A 27,264-nucleotide genomic window follows, 5' to 3' on the forward strand; every position below is an offset into this window, starting at 1 on the left:
GCAGTGTCTTCCCGTTAATTTAAAAAGTACGGGACGATGCAGACTGTGGTGTTTGTTTGCTTCCAGCAGGGGGGTTCTGTTGTCACGGCGCTGGGAGCCGGAGTCACTCGTTTCCCTCGGAGTTTGTTAAACGCCTCCGGAAATATTCCTGCACGTGTCTGTGAAGCGGCGCGGCGCGGCGAGGGTTCGATCAATGGCGAAGGTCATTTTCCCGGAGCGATCCCACAGAATGGGTTTGTGTGTCACAGAGCGGGAGGATCAGTCCTGAGCTCCAGCTGCCACTTTCACTTTCACTACTGCTTGGATAATGAAAACTCTGCCCGCACTGGAAACGGCGTCTCTAAAGGCGACTGCGCTGGTCTCTGGACCTAAAAGTCGGGTTCTATTCACTGGACATTTGGTGATCAAACAATCTTTGTACTCTTTGCATAGTTTGGCCGATAGAAAGCTGCAGAACATAATAAGTGAAATAAATAATTCTGATTGGATGCTTTCAATTTTGCTTCAGACAACCTGTTCAATTACTTTAGAGAAATTCAATGAAATTAGTGTTTTGGAAATAATAACAGCTCTAATGAAAGCCGTTATTTATATGTAATATATTCACCCAGTTTTCCAATCTTGGATGAACGTATTGATTTGAGGGGAAACTTTGATTCTGGACCTGCTCTTTCTAAATTAAACATGAATTAGAAATCACAGGCTGTTTGAAGGCGAGCCGAAAAAAATCCCTCAAGATTTATGTTTAGAAACAAATCAGCAATTCTGCTCTGCCTGAAAATAAAATTGGCAATACAATCTTTTTTTTTTTATGTTTGGAGGTGTAGAAAGTACTTCATGTTTTAATTTGACCAAACTGCAGCTTTAAAAGCAAGATTGTAAAATACAAAGAAATTCTCATTAGCTGTGCACAATGCACTTCCCCAAATTCAATTTTCCTCTGCAAATTAACAGCAGCACTTTACGAGGAGCCGAGATGCTGATTACACCCCCCACTAACCTGACGACTGAACGGTGCCTTCAGCATTAACATCAGCATTTCACTGCGCTTTGTTCCCAGAAGTTCCTTCACGTGAACCAGTGAAGCTGCTATGACTCTGTGATGAGGTGCTTCTGAAATGCCGTTTGATAAGTGTACGTATAAAAACAAAGAAAAAGAGAGAAACAGAGAGAAAAGAACAACAGTGCAAGAATTATCTGTACACATTTGTACAATTTCTACACACACTACGATGGAAATAAAAATTTGAATGCTGTAGGACTTTGCCTGAGAAATCATGTGTACTATTGTATTATTCTGAAGTGTTTCTCATGAAGGATCAGTTATTCTGTTTTGCATACAACTGTAAAAATACAGTAAAATTCAATCACGTTGCATTTTTTCCTCTTTTTTTGTCATTTACTTAAAAAAGCTTAATGGTTTTGTACAGATATTGAACAGGACGTGACACAATAATAATCTGAATGTACACTTCAATATTAGGCAATAAACAGTCAACTATCAACAGTTACATGTATTTTTTTTTTCTTCTTTTTTTTCTTTTTTCCATTTCCACATACAAAAAGGTTTGGGCATACACAAACTCAATAGTTCTACCATCATCAGATTAGTGCATGATCACATTTTTTCTTTCCTCAGGTTGAAGCGTCTCACTGATTCCCACACAAAGCCAGAAGAAGAAGAAGAAGAAGAAGAAGAAGAAGAAGAAGAAGAAGAAGAAGAAGAAGAAGAAGAAGAAGAAGAAGAAGAAGAAGAAGAAGAAGAAGAAGAAGAAGAAGAAGAAGAAGAAGAAGAAGAAGAAGAAGAAGAAGAAGAAGAAGAAGAAGAAGAAGAAGGAGGAGGAGGAGGAGGAGGAGGAGGAGGAGGAGGAGGAGGAGGAGGAGGAGGAGAAGAAGAAGAAGAAGAAGAAGAAGAAGAAGAAGAAGAAGAAGAAGAAGAAGAAGAAATGAAAACTAAGTTTGAACCTCTGGCAATCTTGACCTTCGTTCTTCTCACACTAAATGTCTGTTCTTGCCGTTCAGTGCTGAGAGAAGCTTGGAGGAGAGCAGCTGGGCTCTCCTTCAGAACTTGACCAGGTAGAGTGAGGTGACGGTCATCAGAAGGCATGTGGAGCAGTGGGGCAGCACAGCGGCGCCGTTCACGTCGTGCATCGCACCCGGACCTGCAGGGGGCGCAACCAGGCTTAATGACAGGTCCACACTCTGCAGTGGTACTGCAGTTCATTGTGAAAAACTTCTAAAACACCAAACAAATCAGATGATCTGATTCTTTACTCTTTACTGAGAGAGCTCGTATTGAAGGTTTTTGAAGTTCTAACTCAGTCGTTGAAAGTTATACTACGTCAAAGCAAGACTTCAACGTTTTAATTTAATCTAATGTGGTATAAACTGATGTTACCAGGATCAGGTATCGGGTCGTACTCGTAGAAGATTCTTTAAACTTCCCCTATCCTCCTCCTGTTCTCCTCCTCCTCCTGTTCTCCTCCTCCTCCTGTTCTCCTCCTCCTCCTGTTCACCTCCTCCTCCTGTTCACCTCCTCCTCCTGTTCTCCTCCTCCTCCTGTTCACCTCCTCCTCCTGTTCTCCTCCTCCTCCTGTTCACCTCCTCCTCCTGTTCACCTCCTCCTCCTCCTCCTGTTCACCTCCTCCTCCTGTTCTCCTCCTCCTCCTGTTCTCCTCCTCCTCTCCTCCTCCTGGTCTGGTCGGTCCAGAAACCTTCAGTATTCTAAGTTTCTAGCTCCTCCTTGATTTTCCTCCATTTCCTCATAGGAGCTGCATTCAGAATCTGCTGTGTCTGTGTGAGCTGGACTGGCTCCGCCCACACATGCCCATCTTGGGAAGAGGAGGAAGTACTTCCTCTCGTGGTGCCATGTGCCATAGCTGAGCTGCCTAATTGTGGGAGGAGTCAAAGGGAGGGCCTACCTTGATTGGGATTGGCTGAACCCCCGATGACACTATATAGGGTTTGATCTCTGATTGGAGCAACACACTTCAAGAGGAAGAGAAAGATAGTTTGTGCAACATCAGCAACTTAATCACCAAAGACGTTTGGACCAGCAGAGTTTACCCGCTGTCGATTGGTGGATCCGGAGAATTTATATATGTGTGTCGGTTCTGGCTATTAGCAAGTAGCTAAAGTTTAGTACTCATATCCCTAGAATGTACAATATGTATTTAAATAGTTGTCTGAATTTAGAGTTAAACTTGGCCAGAATTACAAGTTCAATCTTCAAAATGTTTCTCAATGAAACATCGTGCTCACTGGACTGTCCTGTAATGTTGTTTATAAGATGGAGTGCTACTGTCCCCAACTGTGAGCTCCATGTTGAGAGTGTGTACTTGTACACAAACACACGAGACATACAAAGCAGAGGCAAAGAGAGTTTGTGTTGTTTCTCTCAAGCAGTTTTCTGCACTTTCCAGATTCCAGAAACAAAAAGCTCTTCAAACTGGACGTTCCAGTCAGCCCACCGCCATCAAGCATTTCAGTTGAAAACGACTGACGTAAACGACGACAGGAGTCTCGCCCATAAAACTCCTCTAGATTTTCAAACATGAGTCGAATCCATTCAGGAAGTCATTTCTAAGGTGCTTTTGTGCTGAAAAGCACGAGGCGGATCAGTTCCAGGAATCCACAAGAATTTTAAGCTTGAAGTTGTGAACGACTGATATTTCATCAGTTTAGTTTTTTTAAAGAAATACCCTATAATTTACAAATGGCATCAACGCAGGTGAACTATTGAAATGTGGTGAGTTACTTTAGGGATCAAAACCAGCATATTTCCAGTGACTTGTGCAGTGGACAGTGTCTGGACGGGGTGAACCACTGGATGGACGTGTCAGCTGGACTGGGAGGGAGGAAGTGCAGAGACAACGTGTCGTCATTCTAATACTGGATCAAGTCTGAAGACTTCAAAGTCCATCAACCTGCTTCTTTACTTCGTTTCGAAGGTTTGATATGTACTCTTCTTTATTACCTTTATTGTTTCTCTAGTCTTTTCTATGCATGAACCTCGTTTTAGGATCAACGCTGACCTTCCTAGACGTTTGTGAATTACAGGATATTGTCATTAAAATCTGTTGTACTCGTTTGCAGCAAAGAGCAAAGCCGTTTTCTTCTCGTCTGTTTCATTTAAAATGCCAGTTTAGTCTCCATGGCAGTAAAGAAATGGTACAAAAGTGTTTTTTGACACCAGAAAGAGATTAAAGCGACGACTCAAGCGAGGCAACAACATCTAAGTGGCTCCCTAATGGGAACGTTCCCATCTCCCTCAAACTCTGAAGACATCTGCAGTCTGTTCTTACCGTAAAGGATTATACTGGCATTGGTGATTCCCATGGTGTTCATCGCAACGCAGGTGTAGTTCCCGTAGTCTTCTTCAGAGACGTTGAAAAAGATGAGCATGGACTGTTTACCTTGATTCTCGATCTTCACTCCGTTTAGTCCGTTGAGGAGCCTGCGAGGAAGACAGAGCGTGTGAGGAAACGCTGGAGAAAAGAAGCCAGGCTCCGCTGAGAGCTTTCATCACATGTACTTCAAAACGCGTGAAATTAGGAATACATTTTACACCTGTGGGCTGAGGAGAGCAAACATTTCTCAACTCAAGAGTCGCTGGCTGCCTTATTGAAAGAAGTGTGTGCGTCACCCACCACGGCTGCTACTTCTCCTTCTTTTGCATTCTTCGCCTCTTCAATTCCTCTGCTACCTTCGTCACAGTCTTCCTCCTTGTTTGTGGAGGCTAGTCATTTGTTTTATCACCATCCTCCATCTTTTTTCCCCCCCTCTTTTCTTGGGGATCTGTTTTATCTTTTGGGTAGTGACAGAAAGGCTGCTGTCACCGTCAGGGACCATTTAGCAGCGCAGCCTTGCTTCCCGGCTCTGAGGCTGCTCATAAACACTTTCCAGGCTCCAGCCATCAAGAAGGGAAAAAACAACAACAACTAAAATCCACATTATCCTCTAAAATATCTCATCCTCACACTCCACTGACATAAACTAATTACACTGGAAAAATAATAATAGTTGCTTTGGTGACCATGACTGCTCGCAAATGATCTGACTTTATTTATTTATTTCTTCTATAATGTGATTAAAAATAGATGTTTGGCCCCGACAGCAAGAGAGTCAAACATTTCAAAAATAGAAGGTCCAATACGTCACCAGGGGTGAAAAACATGGGCAGCAAAAACCATGAATGCAATTCTGTCAGGAAAGGTTTTGCAGTAATGTCTAAAGTATTCACAGTGGATTAGGGCGTAATGGACTGTGTATTATTTACAGTACGGGCGTCCCAGAGTCTGAGTGAGTATTAAAAAGACAGTCTAGTCCTCACTTCACTCCAGGTGGCGGTAAAGAGCCTGAAAGCTGCCAGTAGAAGAAGTTACAAAAACAGACGAAGAAGAAAAGTGATGTGAAGGTGGAGTTAGACGAGCCGCTGGCTTCCTTTAAATCAAAGACTTTTATTCACCGACAGTGTTTGTGTGTGTTTGTCGTGCTTCCCTCAGACTGAGCCGAGCTGGTAGAATCACAGACCTGCGGTCTTCCTTGTACCACTCGAAATCTGCCCTGGGGACAGCCGAGGCTTCGCACTGCAGGACTCCTTTCTGTCCGACTGGCGTCCCCGTACTCCGCGCCTTGGAGATGAATGGAGGGTCTGAAAGGCAAAGCAACAACATGTGGTTTGTCCCGCGACGTCGGTCTGCCTGAACTGTTCCTGTGAGCTGCTGCTTTCAGTCTGGAACAACCTTTAATTCATAATGTACGAGAGATGATTAGCTGTGAAAATGAATGGTTTGGGGAATCTAAATGGCTCTTCTCCACTGAATCACAGGCATGTTGTGGGTCTCACATCTACGTCTGGTTCAACATGTGGGTCTTTGGATGGCCTTGATACAATTAGACATTCTGGTCACTCACTTTAATTGTAACACAGATTGTTATCAGGGTTTATATTCCACTCAGCCTCGCCGTGTTCTAACAGAATATAGTTTTGAAGAAGACATGGGCATGTTGGTAAAGAGATGCGGTTCCTGTAGTCAAGGATTACTACATGAAATATGCAAAGAAACTCAACAAACTCTGTCATGTACTGTTTTACATTAGCAGATATATTGATTTTATACAGAATTGAGTCAAATTTATGCTTCAACTGTCCTCGTTTTAAATACCCCCCCCCCCCCCCCCCCCCCCCAGGTTCTAGGGTGTCTTACATGAATATTTCTTAAGGTATTCACACACACACACACACACACACACACCAATGACACACGAATTGACGACTACCTATTTAATAATTTCTAGATTCCTGTTTAAATGCTGATACTTTGACCCATGAATAAATACTTATTTCATGAAATGATATCAGAGCTGAATTCAATTAAATGAGATTCAATACTAAATCAAGCGCTAAAGAACAATACGTGTGACAGATTCAGATTATATACCATAGACACATATAATTTTAATGTTAATCCCACCCAAACCCCGCCCATTAGGAGGTGATTTAGAACAGAGATAGTCGTTGTTGCTCCAGCTGTCACAATGCTAAGATTGAAAGGGTTTTTCTGGTTTGGTTGCACAGATAGAACATTTAATGATGTGAATATGTTCAGTGTAAGAAGGTAAGAGGGATTTCAGTGTGACAACTAAATTACGAAATGATGGTAAAAATGGTCGTAGACATGAAAAACCAATCACGTGTCATTCCCCCTGTGGAAGCATGGCGGCGGCAGCATCATGTGTGAGCCAAGAGCCTAAGAGATATTCATTTAATAACAGCCATGAGACTATTCAGAAATTTTAGAACATCATGAAGCGGTACCGGTCCACTCAGATTTGGACTTGATCAATAAATCCCAGTAACGGCATATAGCTGGTTTTACTTCATATAGTTTGACCCTGGAAGAGACGGCTGGAGCCTCACAGTTGACGGTGACTTGCACAGTCCTCACGTCGGGGCTGGAGATGTCGTTGGACGCGATGCAGTCGTACGCTCCTGACTGCTCTTTGGTGATGGATGTCAGCTCCAGGTTCTCACCCTCAGTCACAAATTTATGGGTTCCTGTGGAGAAGCAGACAAACACACACAAAGAAATGCAGCCATTAAAATGTTGTAGTACTGATCAACGCACCATATCAAACAAGGTCCAGGTGAAACATTCAGTATTGTTGGCCATGTAACACACATGGTATTGTCAGTGCTCATATTAAATATTGCTAAAGGGTCAGTAGAGGAATCAGGCAGCTGGATTCACTCATTTCAAACTGTGTTTACACAATCAGGAGAAATCAGACATCACAGTGTGAGCATGAGGCTGGTACCAAATTACAAGCATAAGCAGCAGGTTCAGGGTTGTTGACAGGCGGGAGAAGGTTTCAGGAAAGACTCATATAAAAGCAGCTCATGTGGGACAGCAGGTGAACAACAGCGAAGCACAAAGGGAATGAAACCAGATGAAAAACAACAAACGCAGAAATGAGCAGAATGGCTTCACTTTAAAGACGCATATTTATTTGCACAGTGAGACTTTTCCATTAAGCTTCCTCTGTTGTGTAGCACAGTTAGCAGCAGAGCTCTCTCATGCTGACGGAGAACAATGAGCCAACCCACCCCTGGGCGGGACTGAAATAGCTGGACACCAATTGGTTGTACTGACTGCTCTGACAAGTCAGCAGTTTTCTTCAGGATGGTCGGCGGCGGTCCGAGGGGCCGAGCGGTGGCTGGACGACGTTAGTCCAGGTGACCCAAGATCACTTCTTTATTGAAACGAGGTTCAGGTGAGGTGGGGGTGTCGGTTTTCTGAAAAGTGTTGCGTTTACACTGCAGCAGCAGACACACTGAGGACAATGTAGTTAGTCTGCCGACCCACGAGGGGGCGCTGTTGCTTGTTTTTCTAATGAAACCACACACACTATACATGTTAACACAATGGACAGGACCAATAATTCGTACGGACTGATGACGAATTGGATGCTATTAGAGAATCTCAACTATAAGTCTACCAATAAGGAGAAGACTAGGCTACAGACTGGGAGTCACGCCACGACGGAGACGCCATGTTTGTTACCTGCGCATGCAGATTACACTCGCTGCAATATTTGCGATGTGAAGTACGAGGCCAGCGGCGGGAATACTTCTAATCTGAGGAAACTCCTGGTTCAGCACCAGATGTTTCTCAGAGCTCAAGAGATTGCTCATTTGTTTTAAACTCGTTTGCCCCCATGGAGCCTCGTCACACTGCGTTTCCAGAGGGGAAAGAAAAGAACGGGAGGACGTGGAGCTGGTTTTAGTTTGTGCATTATTAGGAAAAAACGTATAGTTGTAGTTAAGGGTCGTCATGTCGAAGGAAGAACTGCGATGTTATATTACAAGCATGTTGGATGTTGTTTTGACATATTTGTTAAAGTTTACATATTGATAAATATGTTAAATTACATTTTTTTTGATTTTATAATTTAACAAATTAACATTTATTACCACATAAACACACAAAAAATACAGACTAGAAGTACCGTTGAGTAACGGTACTGATTCCCAGTACTCCTTGGCCTCCAGCTTTTCTCTGCAGGGAGGAGGAGTTACGAGCAAGAGAGAAAAGTTCCACTTTGGGAGCCGGTGTAAAAAAGTGACGGTTGCAGGGACCAAAATGCGATGACAGTTTTGCAGTACTGACACAAACACACCGTTCCTGCCATTACATGCAGCAGCTGTCCATGTATAGAGAGGGTAAGTACAGAACCATATGAAGGTTAACCCGGTTCCCTCTTCACCTCAGAGCAGGATGAGGGTTTGTTCTCCAGCAAGGCGATGAGTTAAAGCAGTGGCACTCCGTGGAGGTCCAGACCTCAGTTAAACTGAACGTCTGTGGCTCTTTCCAGAGCGATTTGAGTGAGCTCACACAGTTTTACAGAATAGGAATGGAGAAGACACCCACAGTGTGCAGAAGGAAACGACTTGCTGAGACCTTTCACTGCAGACGCAGTGCTGAGATGGAGGCCTCAGGTGCTTCACTAAACACTCACTGGACTGTGGTGAGTATTAACCATAACATTAAGACCAGTGATCAGAGAAGGGAACAATACTGACTGGTTCTTCATCGGGTCAGCTGTTGGTGGGGATGTATCAGGTAGATTTTGTGTTTTAGAAAGACTACAGCTTGTGTGAGGGGTTCCTGGTCGCAGTGGCCAAAAAACAAGAAGCTGTGACCCAGTGACGGGGTCAAGGGCAGCCCAGGATCCTTGGTCCATGTAGGCTGATAAATCCGATAAGCTGCTGTGGCCCAAACAGTCAGTTTTGGTTGTGATAGAAAAGTGCTCCAACATCTCCTCCATCAGGTGCCTCTCCCTTCAGCTTTGTATGGGACATTTTGGGGGATTTATTCAGAAACGTTAACGTCCAAAAAACTAATCGATTCTTCCTTGGATGAGGACAAATCAGTCCTGAAGGTTTCATGCAATGCAGGTTCAAGCAGAACGTTTGTAAAATACATACAAACCGATAAAACCTTCTCGCCCAAATTTCATTGGTAAGAAACCTGCTGCAGCTGAGTCGAGGAAACATCACAATCACATTATTTATCGTTAATAATAGATTTGCAGAAACCAGAGTTACAGAGATATAAACTATGACGTGTAAACTTAACCCACGGGAACATTTTGTGGTTATCCATGTTAAAGATCCTAATTAAAACTAAAACAAGTGGAAACACCACGGTAGCAGTCTGTCCCTGAATTTGAGATTTGCTTTCTTTTTTCCTCTAAATGTCTCCTGAAGGCAGACAGCTCAGGGCACGCACTCATTACACAAAGAAAATAAACTAATTGCTTCGAAACAAGCCCACTTGAGCAGCGCTGCAAATTACCAGCCCGACACCAGCAATGTTAAAAGCATGTTCTGGTGACAGGGAGACCTTAAGCTACTGCTGCGTGGGTGGGAAAATGGATAGCAGCGCTAATCCCAATCAGCCGAAATGTCAATCCAGCAAATATCTCGACATTAGCATAATATCATTATGTTTTCCAAATCCTCAGCTGCAGCCGGCTGGGGATTCACTGAAAAGGTTGTGGGCTCGGGATAATCAGCTTGTTGCTTCTAACCAGGGGAGCCGCTGGCGCAGGTAATTGAACATTTTCATCATGGGTAACTATATTAAGCAGTCTGGTGACAAAAAGATGCTCGGTTAGTGGCTCCGTTAGTACTCTGGTAAGAAGTTTACTGTCAAATTCTAATCTAATTACCATCGTCAGAGCAGTATACAAAGCACAGTACATGGTTGTTTTTAAGCGTCCAACAGAACATGGGCTCATCTTTACACCGGCCTCTTGTGTATTCTCCGCAGGCCCAGCAGGAGGAAAAACAAAGTCATTTTTCCATAATAGTGATGATTTATTCATTGCATACATAATACATACAAGACTGAAAATCCCTCCAGTTTTGGCTGTGTTCTTTTAGTTATGCATATGCACTGTTGATATACTACACAAATATATTAGTCACATATTGAATGGTTAAATGAACTGTGGATAAATCTGGGTTTCCCAGCGTGAAACAGGATGAGGCAGAAGAGCAGAGATGATGGGAAGATTTTTGCTCGCTGTATCTTCAGTGTCGTCATTTCACCAGATTTGTATACAACTTATTCCGGTTTGATGATTAAAGCCCAGAGGAACGCACTAGGTCTTTATGCGTAACACAACCACAGTGTCACTCTACTTGGGAACTAGTTTCATTGTGTAGACAGCAGTTTTATATAAATCTATCTGTTTACTCCGATGCCGTCAGAGACCCATGGGCACACATCAGAAAACCTCCTCAACCCAAATTCAGTTCAGCAGCTTCGCCCAGAAGAAGTGAAGGTGAATATAAACACATAACCACTGTGCCTCCGTCATGCGTGTCGGTATGAACGGAGGCACAGTCTCATTATAAACCGAATCTTAAGAAGATAAAACCGGCAGGAGCAGGACGCCACGTCTGTCCCCCACAAAACTCCCCAGGCTCAGTCTGCTGAACACCAGCCAACATGGCTCACTCATCAACATGACGAGCACAAAGGATTTCTCATCTGAGTCAGAAACATTCTAATGAAATCGAATGAAAACTTTTCTTCATTAAAATATCATTCAAAAGTGGTTTTTGCTTCATTTTAATTATAAAATCTAATCTAATCTCAGTGTCGTGTAAAGCTCAGCACTCTCGCCTCGGTGTGAGAAGGTTGGATGTTCAAGTCCAGATAGTTGGAAACATATATGAATATCTTTTACACTGAAAAAAAAAAAAAGGGGAATATGTTCGATTAATATGAGCATGTTGAGTTTCTCTTGATTAAATTGTTCAAGATATGTAGTTCAGATAACATAATTAAAAGGTATTCAGTCTACTTAATCTGAGAAGAGGAAATGTGTGACATGACTAAATTACATTAATTTAACAAATCATTTTTTTGGAGTGCGGGGCATGACACACCGCCACAAACAATCATTCATCACATTTCAGTTGATTTTTCAACGTCTGATCATTTCACAGGCAGAACATGGAAGTTTACCAAAGATGCACCATGACGACAGTCCAAGTATTAAAATAAGCGTCAATCTGATGAATGAACGTAAAGGAATCATCATGCCACCATATTATACTGGATGAACAAATATAAAACCAATGGCCATCATCATCAACACCCCCATCGTTGGTTTGTGGTGTGGGACGTAATTCCAGCACAGTATCAGTGTCAGTACAGCATGACTGGATGACTAATAAGAGAGCCATTAAAGTGCCGGGTGGCAGCCGGCACAAATGAGCATCTAAAAGCACTCGGCGGAGCACCTCGGCGATATTAGCCATTAGCTTAAGGAGCGGTGCTGCAGAGCTTCGCTCGCCGCTGCTTTGCGGCGAGAATACTGTGCACCGATTACAGCGTGTACAATAGAAAAGAACTGAAGTTCTTGGAAATGGTACAAAGACAAAAAGCCGTTTTCAAGAAGGACATTTATTCAACTGCCAATCCGAGCAACCAGTTTGAGCTTCACAGAGTAGGACTTTAACGTTTTGGAATATTGACAGCAGGACATGTTGGTCATTGTAACTCATGATCAATATCCTTATCGGGGGAAAACCTGCGACCAGCAAGAGAACTCAGCTTCAGTCACATCCGGAGCAGATTACAGGCGCGTTCACACCAACCCTGTTTAATCCAGGACTTCATTTCAGTGACTTTCTTACTTTCTTTCTGAGCAGTGGGAATGGTGTGGACTAGCTGGAGCCAGCAGGGGGCGGTAGTGCAACTTCACAGATGCCATTGGCAACAGCTGTTGAAACCAAGTGAAGAAGAAGAAGAAGAAGAAGAAGAAGAAGAAGAAGAAGAAGAAGAAGAAGAAGAAGAAGAAGAAGAAGAAGAAGAAGAAGAAGAAGAAGAAGAAGAAGAGAAACAGTCACCAGGGACGACGAGAGTGTTGGGAAACGAGGTAGATAGGTAGAACCAGCAGATGGCGGTAATGCAACTTTATGGATGCAAACTGCCGTTAAACCAAAAAGAAAAAGAAGAAGTAGAAGGGACTTTCTGGGAAGTCTGCTGCGTTTGTTCAGGTGTGAACGCTCCCCGGACTCTGATCCGGTTCCAATGTGAACAAATCAGCGGAGTTTCCAGTGGACAGAGCGAGAGGACATGAGATAGAGAGCAGTGCATTCTGGGTAGCGCACAAATAAAGAGATGTGACGCTACAATTAAGTGAGAGAGTAAAACATTACATAAGGAAGTGAAGGTAGCAGACACACATTCTAGTCTTTAGCTGAGCGCTAGACTTCCTGAAACACACTGCTGTCAGAGGCTTTTTCAGATTCACAGACTAAAGTTTGTAGTCAGGAAATTCTTCATTTAACTGCGACTGTTGCACCAGTTACAATCATAGTTTTACACGATTGTTTCTTTCAAATCTGTCTTGACGTGGCCGTGAATTTTGAGTGGATATAATTTCTCTTTGGCTGAATGTCTTGATGAGTTCTGTCTGCTCTGATAATTGGACCACAGATGAGGACCACCTCACCTTGAACTCTGAGTAAATGTGTGTGTGATTAGTTTCTGCTCCCAGCAGCAGCAGAACTGTTAATGAGCTCCTTGAGAATTACAACTTTTACAGCCACACAAAGTTGTAACGCACATTAGACACCTTCACTTTTAATATCAACACAAAAACTATTTACAGAGAAAGAGTCTGTGTGGAAATGTTTAACAGCGTTGAGATATTTGATAACTTGGGTCCTATTTCTGCCATATTTTTTATTTTTTTTAGGAAATTAGTTTGAGTGGCTCTTCTTGTCTTCTGCCCTGATGGATGACTGACCACTGCCCTGGAATGAACTATGTATAAAGAAGGTTATAGTGTGAATTAGAACTGTGCTGTCGGTTTTCTTTCTTTCTTTCTTCCTGCTCTTTCCAACAGTCAGTAAATCAGCCAGTAACATCGTTGAATTGATAATCAGCTTCATATTCATGCATCTGCAGTGAAACAGAGACACACAGTGTAAAATAACGCCAAACGTGTGACTTCTTGGTGGCGTGTGCGATAAATCCGCTGCGTGTTCGGGGCAGAATGCAGCCCAGCTGATGAAGCAGGTGTGTTCTGCACACAGCGTGCAGCTCTGCACACATCGCTGGACAAGCTCCAGGAAGAAGAGAAAATAAACAAAGCATGCCACGACAGGTTTTGGCATCGAGACGGAGCGTGTGATGTGACGTTATATTTCATTTCATAACAGTCTGTACACTTTACCACCAAGCCCAGCAGCGCTGAGAAAAAAAAGAGCTCATGTAATTACTATTAGCTTTACTTTTATACTGGACTGGCCTTTATTTTCATGCTGGTTTGAGACGACAGCCACAGGCATCATACAAGTGGTTCGCTTAATTTATTGACCTTACAAATAGGGGGAAATGGTTTTGTTCAATCAGAGAGGTGCTGATGATCCGTTCTGTCACTTACAGAGCAGCTTCTGTCATATGTGGAGTAAGAGTCATGAAACACCAGAAGCTCTTTATCAATACTGACCAGGCTTTTCACCTCCTGGTGAAACATGATCATAGGAGCTGCATTCAGAATCTGCTGTGTCTGTGTGAGCTGGACTGGCTCCGCCCACACATGCCCATCTTGGGAAGAGGAGGAAGTACTTCCTCTCGTGGTGCCATGTGCCAGAGCAGAGCTGCCTCATTGTGGGAGGAGTCAAAGGGATTGATTGGGATTCCTCGGTTATAATAAGAAAGGTGGCAACTTTACCACATGACATGATGACATGTGAGCCTTCAGGGAGCTTTGGAGGATAAAACATAATTGTATGAAGTTACAGAAACAGTTTATCATGAAGCTATTTAGAAAAAACCGAACAGCTGAAATACACAAATATATATATATCACAACTACGCCCTTTGACCCTTTGCACTTTGTCGACAGGCACTGATCCACAGATAAAACACATCCTGTGAACATATTTCAAGGTCAGAAGTAGAATCAATGGATAAGGTTTTTTCTTTTTGACTTTAACATAGAGTAATGCATTTTGTTTGCGTTGCTGAATTGTAAAGAATATCAAATGTAATGACAGCAAACGTCTGCTGCTGAACACTGTGAATGTTTACAAGCTTTTCAAACCGCAGCTAAATGTGAGGTGGAAGCTTTGAAACATTTACTTTGAACACGAGCTCCAGTTTTATGTTGTCTGCTTTAAACCTCTTGTTTGTTCTCCATCTCTTCACCTGCTCAGGTGACTGTCAGTCACCGCAGCAGCAGGAAGACAGACTCACTTTATCTTTCCTCTCATTCCACCTCCTTTTACTTGGTGTGTTTGAGGCTGATGAGCCACGGTGAGCAGCTCGAACTCCAGATTGTCTGGACTGTGGAGCCACTTCAGGCTCTGAACCAGATGCTGCAACCTGGAGGAGCAAAAGAGCCGTTTTCACAATTTGCCAACAGATAAAATTTGCCTCGAAATACAAAATGTGTAAATTCTCTGAAATTAAGAAGAAAAAAAAAAACGTTTCAAAAAAATTGTTATACAAACAAAAGTGTTGGATGAATTCATTATAGTGTCTTAGGTACATTTTAGATGTATTTATTGTATCTTTGGCCTTCATAGAATCTCTTGTAAGACATTTGAAGAGATTTTTCATCTTTTTTTCATTGATTTTCCAACTAACTTCATTTCATGCAGCTTACCTGTTTGAACTTCTTATAGCCGCGGTGCCTTTCCTATTGGTGACAGCAGTTTTAGCAATTTATTTCTATCTTTTTGTTGTCACTTTTCCCCCATTTCTTAAATTATTCTTTTTTTCCTGTTCCCCTTTCCTTTCTTTTCCTTTAACAATTTTTACTGTATTTTTTTTAATTATTAATCAGTTTTAGCTATTTCATCCTTTCTTTTGGCCAGTCCGTCTATTCTACCTGTTTTAGCTCCTCGACTTTATTCAGCCAGTTTTAGCCGGGCGATGGAACTATTTTTGAAAATCAGTGTGTCATGCAAATAAAATAAAAATGTTTATTCAGGATTAATTTTCTGAAAATGTCAGGGAGCCGCTACAGAGGAGCTGAAGAGCCGCAGGTTGCAGAACCCTGCTGTACACAGAGCGAGCGTTCAGTGTGTACGGAGATTCATTCTTTAAGCATGATAAGATCAGAACGTCTCAGAAAATGTCTTCACATTTGCAGCGTCTCACTGCTCGACTACCAGTAGTTATTTTGGTCGAAGTCAGCAGTGGAGGATATCGTGGCTTCATGTGGCCCGACTGTCCAGCCGCTCAGTACAGCAGCAACCCGAAGCCTTCAGGCAAGCAGCCGTGATGAACACAACACGCACGGTGTTTTCACCGAGTCGTCCCAGTCGAGTATAGTCGGCAGGAAACGGCTGAGCCACAACATCCACAACAAGTTTAACTGAAGAATCAAACACTGAGGTGTGTGGGTTAAGGTTCGCGGCGCAGCAAGAGGCCAAGAATTAAGATTGTGGTGCAACTCTGGGTTTCTCTGCCTGAACTTTATCGTCGACTGGAAAGGCCACAACAGATTTTATGTTTCTATGTTTAAGCTCAGGGTCAGAAACTTTGTCAGACACGTCGTAGTAAAGATTGCAGTGAAGGGAAGGTGTGTGTGTGTGTGTGTGTGTGTGTGTGTGTGTGTGTGTGTGTGTGTGTGTGTGTGTGTGTGTGTGTGTGTGTGTCCTGCTCCCTCTGTAGAGGACAGGGAAGAGGGACAGAAAGTTATTTGGACTAAAACGACACTTGAGAACACTTGATGTGAAGCAGTGCGTCTCGGCTGACAGCAGCCGGCAGGTAATTCTGAAGTTTCATGCTTCCTAAGCACCGCAGAGCCCCGTGGTCCTTCCCTGAGCTCGCTGCTGTCCTCGGCAGACGCCGCTCGCCACAGCCGAGCACGCCGCCTCCCTCAGGACCGTCTTTTCTCCTCCTGCTGACACCGACCCCGCGGCCCTTCCTTCTCTCGCTCACCTTGCCGTCACTTTCCAGCGGAGCCTCGGCCTGGGGCGGCGATCTGGGACTTGAAGGGCACTCTGAAGTTTAGCAGCGTCTGCCGTCATCCTTATCTTTTTGATGACCTTCTTCGACCAGCTTCACTCTCCGTTCACTTCCTTCCCCGTGGCGGCGAGGAGCCCAGCGTGGACGGAGAGTTCAGGCTCCGAGGAGGCGGCGGGGTTCAACCCTTCCATGGCCCGTCCTCGTGCACCCCCACTAAAAGCTTTGTTCCCGTATTACACGCCACTTACATAATTCACGTCCTCGCTCCTCGAGTGGTTCGTACACTTCTAAAATGTGGCACAAGAATAGCAGTCCCAGTTGGCCATGTGACTCTGTCAGGGAAATAAAAAAAAGGGGCTTTTCACGGCTCCATTGTACTTCTAAATAAAGACGTCTCAGGCATCAGGGACCTTCGGTCAGCAGTAGAGACGGTTTCTAAAATAGTCTTTAAAAACAACTCAAAAATAACTTAAATCAACACCAAGGACATAAACCTGCTTTTCATGACCGATGACGGCGGAGAGAGTAAACACCATCAGACCAGGAGCTGCTGCTTCATTTCAGCTGATACTTACTGAGCCTCAAATCCATGTTTTCTCCTAAGTCATAATAAGGCAAGAAAAAAGGTATTTAAAGAGCCCCATTCCGAAACATGCAATTTACAGGGCGATACCAAAGAATAAATCAAAGCTTTATATAGAAATAATATAAATAAAGTAAAGCTTTACAAAGAAACTAAATAAATGAATTAAACTTTACAAAGAAACAATATAATTAAATTAAAACTTTACAAAGAAATATAAATTAATTAAAAGTTGACAAAGAAATAATATATATAATTAAAGCTTTACAAATAAATAATATACAGTGAATACATTAAAGCTATTGCTTATTCTAAATTCTGTGCAAATGAAAATGTTTTCAGAGGAACTAATAATATAAATGTTAATTTACTGCTCATTTTAGTTCACATGCTACTTTCCAATAGTCCAAAGAAATCTGGTAATATGACACAAATGTATAAAATAAAAAATGTAGAAATTTTAAAGACCATTTAAATCTTGGTTTGATTTTAAGCCTGACCGTGTTTGGGGCAGTTTTTATGCATCAAACACTTAATTGTCTGTTTTTTGTTGTTTTAGAAACATCTCAACAATTAGCCAGAACTGCAGTCTCTGTCCATCTGCTCATTTTCTACCTCATCACCGATGAAATGATTAATGCTGATTGGGTAAAAATCCTTTTTTTTCTCATAGACTGTAAGTTTGCTATTTGTAAAGCACGTCTGAGGGTTTTAACAGGAGTTTAACCTGTGGAGGTGTTGGAGAACCGACAGTGAGGTGGAACACCGTGAAGCAGCTGCTGTGCAGAAAGTAAAGTCTGCTGAAACACCTTCAGGTGTGGAAACTGGAGAAACTTTAGACAAGAGAAGCTCGGCGTGATAAAGTCCTTGGGTTCGCAGCTGATGTGAACAAACTTTTTCTGTTGTGTTTTCTTTCTGCTCATAGCAGCTCTGAACCAGGAGAATATGCTGGTCTCTGTAAATCAAGATTTCTTTTTGTAAATGTAGAGGGGAAATATCTGTTTTTATAAAAACCTGGTGAGTGTAAACGTGGCGGCCATGTTCCACACCAGCTTTTCTTCTGCTACGTAGTTTTGAAACTAATCATTTTGCTTTCTGATATTAAATTCTAAGGTTGTTGTTTTTTTTTACTCTTGACTATTAACCAGAGTTTATTTCAGTGCCACACTCCAAAGTCTGGCTGAATTGAAAGACCTCAGCCACTCAGTGAAAACCAAATAGTTCTGTGGCATTGGGTCCACTCCATCTTTAAAGACACAATTTAGGAGAAAAAGCCACTGGACCCCATTTTAATAATGTATCACACAACAGGTTCTGAAGCCCAGTCAGAATAAACAGCATCAACATATAATGACTGAACACCGTGAGGCCATCATTTTCTATATCCAAAATGTGAAAATCTATATTTTCACAAAAGAAGCAGCATCACAGGAGTTTTTCCCTCATTTTTCTCTGTTAATCGGTTCTTATTGTCCCGCAGGAGCCTGTCACTTGGAAACAAAGCCAAAGTCAACTGATTCAACGGGAACTAAAATAAATAACTAAATAAATAAAAGCTCTCAAAGTGACGGCTACCAAAGCGTACAGCCCGGACGGCAGCGAGGCGATATTATAATGGCTGTCAGGGCACCGCCGCTGTTCACATCTACAGCCGGAGAACCGAGAGGAAGAAACAACAACAAAGAGTCTCGCCTTCAAATAAATCAAAATGACCATCCAGCAGTTCTCACAGTGGATCGCAGTTAGTATGAGAAGGTGTCTGACGCTGAAGTCACCAGAGGTTAAATCTGTTTCTGATTTCATTGAAATGTCTCTGCGCCGTGTCATCTGTCAATTCCACTAATTTGTTGTTTTGTGTTCCTACTGAAGGAAACCGCAGGGACGAATAATGGAACTACAGAGGACAGAACTGTGAATAACCACAAGAGTGTTTAGAATCACAACAGATTTGTTACAAGCTGCTCCAGAATGGTGAAGGTGCCTGCAATCGATAAAGCTTATAATTAAGATTTACTTTCACTTTTCCTTTGTGGCGACGAACCGTCGCTGAAAACAGTTTGACAGAAAACCAAACTGAGGCTTCAATGACAGGATTCACCTGCAAATCAGAAACTTTGACTTTCAAATGAAGTATTTCAGTCTTTATTGTTCCACGTATCTGCATTTCCAGCAGAAAGTTGCATATCAATTCTGTCTCTGACAAGGTTCAGACTGACGTGATGTCTGATTCTGATTACAAAAGCCCTTTAATAAAGTTCTGTACCTTCCAAACCACACCATGTCATTTTCAGATTCCTGAGAAAATGCTGCAGAAGGATCAACTTTTTTAAAGGTTGAGAGTGAGAAACCTGATTTTTCACCCAAATGTCACATCTTTCTGACTCAAAGCTTGAAGCTTGTCGTAAACTTGCTCTCATCATGTTTGTCGTTTAGACATTTCAGGTGAGTTTTGATTCAGTGGCAGAGAGCAAACAGGATTTAGAATCCTCATTAGTCTCATTAAAAGACACATTGACGAGCGACTAAAAGAAGCCTGATGCTATCGGCAAATCAATTCTCCTGTGAGAGGATCTCAGCCCTGCTTCCTGCCACTGTCAGGGAGCAGTGCAGCCCTGCTTCCTGACAGTGGCAGGGAGCAGTGCAGCCCTGCTCCCTGCCACTGTCAGGGAGCAGGAAGCAGGAAGCAGGGCTGCACTGCTTCCTGCCACTGTCAGGGAGCAGGAAGCAGGAAGCAGGGCTGCACTGCTCCCTGCCACTGTCAGGGAGCAGGGAGCAGGAAGCAGGGCTGCACTGCTTCCTGCCACTGTCAGGGAGCAGGAAGCAGGAAGCACTGCCACTGGCTGCACTGCCACGCCAGCTTTTTAGTCAAACTGAATTCACGTGTCCAGTTTGGGAAATATTAAGCTGCAAAGCAGAATTCAGGATGCGGCATCACAGCAGGTTATGTCACCGTCAGTCAGACTGGATGGACAGAAGGACTTGTGTTTTCTGCTGAGCGGAGAGAAAATGTGTCGTGGTCCGAAGGAAAGAAACCAAGGGGGGGCTGCTCACTGGTGTAGGAGGAGTTTACAGGTTCCTCCTGTTCATGTTTGTTTTTGAGGGTTTTTTTTCCCCACAGTCCAAAACTGTTCATTTGAGAGCAGCTGGTGAATCTAAAATCACAGTTGTGTGACTGTCTTGACTTTCTGTGTTGGGAGTCAGGGTTGAACCTGCCGAGTCAGCGGGATCAGCTTTAATATGCTCCTAAATCTAGAAACATGAGATCTTTTTTCTACTTTATTGACATTTGGCTTCTTTCACAATCATAATCAAGACAAGGAATTGGAAATTACATGTATGAGTGGGTTTGTGCTGCGTTGTGCACTCCTGCACATGTTTTACAGTTTGACAAACAATGACATGAAATGGATCCAGCTTGGCTGTTGGTCGACCTGCTTCTTATTCTGCTGTGGGGGAAAAGACGCTCCGCTATCCCCCACCAGCCTGTGAGCTGCAGAGCCCTTCAGTCCTCCAAGTGAGGAGATGATGCCTCCATGGGAAAACGTCCATCAATGAGCTTTGGCATCCATGACCTGATCTCCGGTTCACTGCTCGTCCTTCATTTTACTGTTTGATGTTGAAGGCTGCAGACCAAGACGAGGCAACAGAAGCTGCAGCTCTGGATACCTTCAACATTTCCCAACCACTGACAGGCGACATGAAAATGAAGAGAGATCAAACATCTGGAGGGTTGAAACTCTGCTTTTTATTGTGATTTGACCAAACTAGAGCTACACTCGGTAGAGTGCAGACCCTCAACACCACATCTGTTTGAAAAATCAAGTCAACATTTATTTTCACAGTTTGTGGGGATTTATTCTGAAACATTTAGCTGTTAACGTCCCGAAAATCTAATCAATTGCTCCTTGGACGATGACGAATTATCCCTGGAGATTTCATGCAATGTGGTTTAATAGTTTATGCCAAGAGTTGGTGAAATACAAACATACAAATAAATAAATAAATAAATACATGCAGACAAAAACATAACCTTCCCCTGACAAAGGAAACAACAGCATCACAGAAAGACAAACTACAAGCAGAGTCCATTGGGCCGCTGGCTCTGGAGCTTTCTGCGCTCTTCTTCACACAAACTGGACTCGGACTTGATCAGGAAGTTGACTCTCACTCAGCGTCTGTGTGAGACTTTCAAAGTAAGAGACCTGCAGTCTGTCTGCACAAAACAGCTCCAGTTCAACAGAACTGGGTCATCACATAAAGTAGGACAGTCTTCTCTCTTACTTGTCTCAAATAAAATGTCTGAATATCTGATAGCGACCAGCAGTGGAGCGATCCATCGATATAATTCAGTTTGTGGTACAACCTTCACCTCAACACCAGAAGTTACTAATGGCCGTGAGATTCTCCACGCAGCAGGCACTACTCCATGTTCAAAGTTGTTGACGATTCTTTAACGTGAACTCACAGGTAAAGTCTCTGACACTCGCTTTTGTACAAACACACACTGAAAAACTTCATCCTGCTGATGTGAAATTACAACACATGTTCAGATTTGGGTAGATGTTTTTTTTTTTTTTGTAACTTGTCCAGACCTATTATTAGTTACAATCATAATTATTTGACATGTTGTGAAATGTGTCACAGGCTCACATCTCAAGCAGTTTATTTCAATAAAAGAAGGAACCCTGTGTGCAAGTATCAGTGATGAAAAACATTAAAAAAAACTATGCTGGTTGTCAGTGTCAGGTTGTGGCTTGAGTTTGTGAAGAAATAGAGTACAGATTGAACAATTTAATAATCATGTCATCGTTTCCGACAACAACGCTCTCCTGATATGAGCTGAAAGAATGTTTAAAGTCAACCCAGGGTTGGAGTTGGGAGGGTAAACGTTTGCAGTTACATGAATTTTGACAAATTTTAAGATCAACCAAACCAAAGAAACAAGGACAGACCGTCATAAGCCGAGCTACACGTGGGGGCAAAATTATTTCTACCCGTCTGTTAATGAAAGAAAAACCGTTAGAGAAATAACTTCAATCTGACAAAAGTAATCCGAATTGCAAATTTAATGAAAATTAAGCAAAGAAAATCCGACTTTGGTTTTGAATTGTGGTTCAACCGAATTATTTAAAAAAATAAAGTTATGAAACAGGCCTGGGCAAAAATTATGTGTGACACTTGACTATAGACACAATTTAATCCACACGTTAAGAAAATGTAAAAATTAACCCCGAGTTCCAAAATGTGCTCTCTAGCACCACCTGGAGACACTAAAACAGCCACCACGGCCCATAGGAATGTCGTAGGGGGATCAAACCAAAACCCAATTGTTCGTCTCACCAAGACCTAAAAATTACACACCGACACCCCTGACCTAAATTCAACAGGAAGTCTGCAAGTTTCTTTTCAAAGTAAGATTTTCACCCAAAAAAGGCCCTCATGCAAATGCTATTAGCTCTGAAGAAGAATACATTTTACCCCCTAAACATGCTCAAATGCTCACCAAATTTGACACACTCATCAAGACTGTCGAAAAATTTAAGAAAATGTAAAAATGAACCCCCACAGTGCTAAAATGTGCTCTCTAGCGCCACCTAGAAACACTAAAACGGCCACCACGGCCCGTAGGAAGGTCGTAGAGATCAAACCAAAACTCAATTGTTCGTCTCATCATGATCTACAAATCACCTGCTGACAGGTTATGGAGACCTTTTAGTATTAGTATTAGTTTATTTAAAATTGGACAGTGCCATTTCATAAAACACATGATTAGACATGGTTAAAAAAGCCAGAATTAGCCAGAGGGCTAGTTCTCATCGGTAGTCCCCTGGCCATGATGTAAAAAAGGCAATCAAATTTAATTTAAAAGTAGGGTGTAAGAGTAAGAAAGAAGAGAAGAGAAGAAAGAGAGAGAAAAACCCACAATACATGTACAATGTAATATAAAATACATATGCAAACACTTACAACAAGTAAGAAAAAATACAACATCACAACGTAACATTTTATCACAACATCACCACAGGCTTATCTTTTAGTTTTGGCAGCTGCAGGTTTTAAATTTTTTTGTGAAGGCCTTGTATGTTGTTAGCAGTTTAACCTCCTCAGGTACTGAGTTCCACACACTTGCACTCCTTACTGACCAGGCCGACTTACTGAAAGTGCTCCAGTGCAGAGGAATATAACAGTCACCTCTGATAGAGCCTCGAGTGACACGCTCAAGGCTGTTTCTTTGGCTGATGAACTCTGCCAGAGGATCTGGAGACCTAACTTTCTGTTTCCAGCAGGTGGCGCTATGGCTGGTGGTTGTAATAGTTGTATGGCTGTGATGAGGACCACGCTCTGAGGATGTCAAAATAAAAGCCCCCACATTTTTCCAAATGAGTATTTTTTTGTTAAAAACTTCAAAATTTAAATTTGATCAATATTCAAATGGGCCAGAGGCCATGATTGGGCCGAACCCGATGGGCCAGAGTGCGAGGTCCCTATCAAGGCTGCTTGCAGCTTTAATGATGTTTGTTGTTCGTTTCTTGGATTCTGATGGAATCAGACATTGCGAGTTGATGATTATTATGGGATGTGTAACATTTCAAGGCCTTTTCACCCACATGTGTGCAGGAAAGCTTCCTTCCTTTTAACTACCCCAATGTTTACTGCCTGAGCAGCTCCTCACGGGGGCAATAAGCATCCCTCATGCCCCCCCATTATTTTCACCATGGTTAGCTCCTTATCAAATGTCAGCAGTCTCTTAATTAGACTGCTTACCGGGAGTCGCCGTCGTCTCAGGAAAGACCGGGCTGATTTCATATCGCAATTAGAGGCGTTGCCGGCGGTGATGGTCAGTGGGTTTCTTCTGAAAGCCTTCGCACAGGGGAATGTCATAATTGTGCCAAAGTCACCGTGTAGTATGTCAGCATTAATTAGGAGTAAACTGTTGGGCAGTGTGAGGTGGAGGAGACACACACACTCTGATCTCAACTCGTCCCGGCGTTTCATTTCTTCATGTGTTTCCAGCACAGGAAGCATCATTATTTCTCTTGTGGTGACGAGGAAGTGAAGCCGGTGGTTCGGCTTGACGATGTCGAAGCTATGAAGCTCAGTACGTCTGGGATCTAACCTCCCCTCCTACACTGTGTGTGGAACACAGCCACTCGGTAGTTGTACTGCAAAACAGGATCTACGAGAAACAAGTAGAGAACGCCACAGGAAAAAGGAAAAACTTAAGCCTGCTCTGGTGGAGGTCTGCACGAGTAACAACGGGTGTTGACATGAGATCCGCTGATGGGACACCGAGGACCGAGGTGCGCTCGTCCGCACTGCAGGGAAAAACCACCCAGTTCTGAGTTTTTGCTCACACTGACTCATATCCCAATTGTTTTGTGTGAAAGCTGCATGTCCGATTGTTTTCACACCAGACTCCGGCCTCCATCATATGTGGGACTAACTAGGCCTGTCGGTCGTATTGGGAAGCCAAATTCTCTGACCTTTTAACTTTGTTTATTTGGGGCATCTGTGTGTTTATGGCGTGCTCATTATCACACATATAATAGTTTTAGGGTTTTAACTGAGATTTGAGGCGTGAGGGTTTTACCTTGTTTGGGCTGGGTGTGTGTGTGTGTGTGTGTGTGTGTGTGTGTGTGTGTGTGTGTGTGTGTGTGTGTGTGTGTGTGTGAAGAGAGGCCACGAGAGAAACCGACTGCAGGGTAACAGACAGATGAGTAACACAATGTGGGAGTTACAGGTGCACACAATGACAGTAGCTTTATTAACGTGTCTCCAATCTGGCCTGCATGAAGGCTGCAAGCTGTCCAAAATGGAGGACTTTGTTTTGTGCTGGGGAGCGTCTTTAAAAATGGCCCAATGTTGAAATTTCTCTTATTTTTCTCTGGAAATGTCAACTCAATCAAATTTCGTCATAAGATATTAAACTAAGGAGTAAACTTTTTTTTCTTTTTTATTTTGCATTTACAAGGCACCGTTTTGAATTCAATGTATGTTTACACAGAAATGGTAGAAAAGCTGAAAATGTCATGCCAGGCCATGAGTTGGCCCTTTAATTTTTTTTCCGCAGAAAATAATACATAATAAACATCAACAATGGCAGTACACGGGCATTCATATGAACAAACAGCAAAGTTGGATTTCTATAACGGGTGACATCTCAGCTGCCATTGTTGTTAGTGTCCGTGTATTCACACACGCAGAAGAACCATCAACTACGGCTTCGGTGCGAATATGCTGTAGGGGCATTTTCAAAAAGTTGCTTTTTCTTCCGCTTACAGACTGAGTCAGAGCGTTTTCGAAAAGTTCCACCTTGGGGGACGTTTTCAAAAAGTTGCATTTCCAGTGGCTCTGAGTAGCACTGTTGTGTAAACGGACCCCCAGAACACGATGGAAGTTTTCCGTTTTTACTTGATAACATCATGTAAATGGGACCTGGATGTTTTTATGCTGTTACCTTGGTGATCCAGCCCCCATAGAGATAACATTTGGTACGATGTGGCCAAACTTAGACTTTTAACATAGACTTTTAAAAGTTTATGTCTATCAAATAGATTATAAACTTGTGTAGATGATCTATTTTCTTGTAAAACTATTCATAGTGTATAGAGAGAGAGAGAGAGAGAGAGAGAGAGAGAGAGAGAGAGAGAGAGAGAGAGAGAGAGAGACTACATGGATATTACTTTATGAATCAATAAAAATATAAAAATGACTTTCATCCGCACTGGATTTCTCTCTGCCTATTTCATGGGAACATTTTAAATTACTGACAGTTGATGAATAATGTATTTTAAGACTCTAAAGGTTGGAACTGTTTATTTTTACTAAACCATGAATCAGTTTTGTCTCAGTTTTCTTGTTTGTTCCAGTCCATGCATATTTAACTTTCAGTAAAAAGAAGTCTGATAATGAAGAGAATGAAAAACATTTTAACAATTTAAAAAGAATCCAAATTTAATGTTTAGTGTCCGTGGTGAATCGTTCAGGTGTTACAGGCTGAATTCATCATTAACACCATATTTCTGTGCTGTTGGTCGTACAGCGTGAGTCGTCGTGTAATAAACCTTAAGTTCATCAAATATTATCGGCTTTCAAGGTGTAAACGGTTGCAGATGAAGCTGTTTACATCAAATCCAGAGAAACTGCTGTGGTCTGTGTGTCATCGTTTTCACTGTTTATTTATTTATTTTATTTATTTGCTGTTGCTTTTCAGGGACCATGCACCAAAACCATTAATCTTAAAGGCAAGATGCTTTGTACCAGATTTAGCCATTTGCTTTTTTCCGGCAGAAACTCATCATTACAATACAAATATAGCCTAAAGTAGCATTAGCAGCATTAGCAATAACCATTAAAACTCATCACCTGGTTTCCTGAGATTCATACAGGTTAATTGGAATGCTTGACATGTCATTACATAAATCTGGACGCCACGCCGGTCAGCACCAGGGTTAGGGTCAGTTCCAGATGTTTTCAATTGAATGATATGATGTGTGCTGCGGACCTGTAGGCCAGGTCACCTCGTAAAAGATCTCGAGCTCAATGGGTTTTATTTCCCTGGTTAAATAAAGGTTATTATTATTATTATTATTATTATTATTATTGTCATTATTGTTGTTATTATTATTATTATTATTATTATTATTATTATTATTATTGTAGTTATTATTATTATTATTATTATTATTATTGTTGTTATTATTGTTATTATTATTATTATTGTTATTATTATTATTATTATTTTGTCAGATGAGAAGATTTGACAGTACGTGGATCTTTGGTGTTTTATAGAAGGTTATTTGAATGCTACAGCTGGAGAGAGAGAGAGAGAGAGAGAGAGAGAGAGAGAGAGAGAGAGAGAGACAGCAGCACTTCAACTGTTTATTCCTCCAAACTAACAGTAACTAATTACATCATAGTATTCAGTTACAAGTAATCCATCATTACTTTATGAAGTGGTTCTTAAAACGAGGTCCCAAAGCGTTTCTTTCTGCAGGAACACAAACTAAAGATCCCAGTGAAGCATTTTCTCCTTTTAGAGAATCACTCGTGCTCGTTGACCAAACCTCCGACTGACTGACATCATTTTTACTTTCGGAAGGTTTTGGTCAAACGCTGATATTTGGGAGGTTCTCACTGAAATCCATTTTGGAGGAACAAAGCCACAGC

General features: G+C 42.2%; 1 protein-coding gene across 2 annotated transcripts in view; it reads right to left on the bottom strand.

Annotated features, from left to right (window-relative positions):
- Nucleotides 1-817: 817 nt before the first annotated feature.
- opcml (opioid binding protein/cell adhesion molecule-like) overlaps nucleotides 818-27,264 on the bottom strand; it is a 392,351-nt gene continuing 365,904 nt past the window's right edge. For both annotated transcript variants that reach the window (XM_080483864.1, XM_080483863.1), the window contains 4 exons: nucleotides 6,923-7,060; nucleotides 5,533-5,653; nucleotides 4,305-4,456; nucleotides 818-2,162 (listed from right to left, as the gene is read on the bottom strand). In XM_080483864.1, coding sequence (XP_080339990.1) covers nucleotides 2,062-2,162; nucleotides 4,305-4,456; nucleotides 5,533-5,653; nucleotides 6,923-7,060 — 512 coding nt within the window. In that variant the 3' untranslated portion in view covers nucleotides 818-2,061. The remainder of the gene's footprint in view (nucleotides 2,163-4,304; nucleotides 4,457-5,532; nucleotides 5,654-6,922; nucleotides 7,061-27,264) is intronic.

The sequence above is a fragment of the Lipophrys pholis genome, assembly GCF_963383615.2.
Source record: "Lipophrys pholis genome assembly, chromosome: 16".
Classification (NCBI taxonomy): Eukaryota; Metazoa; Chordata; class Actinopteri; order Blenniiformes; family Blenniidae; genus Lipophrys; species Lipophrys pholis.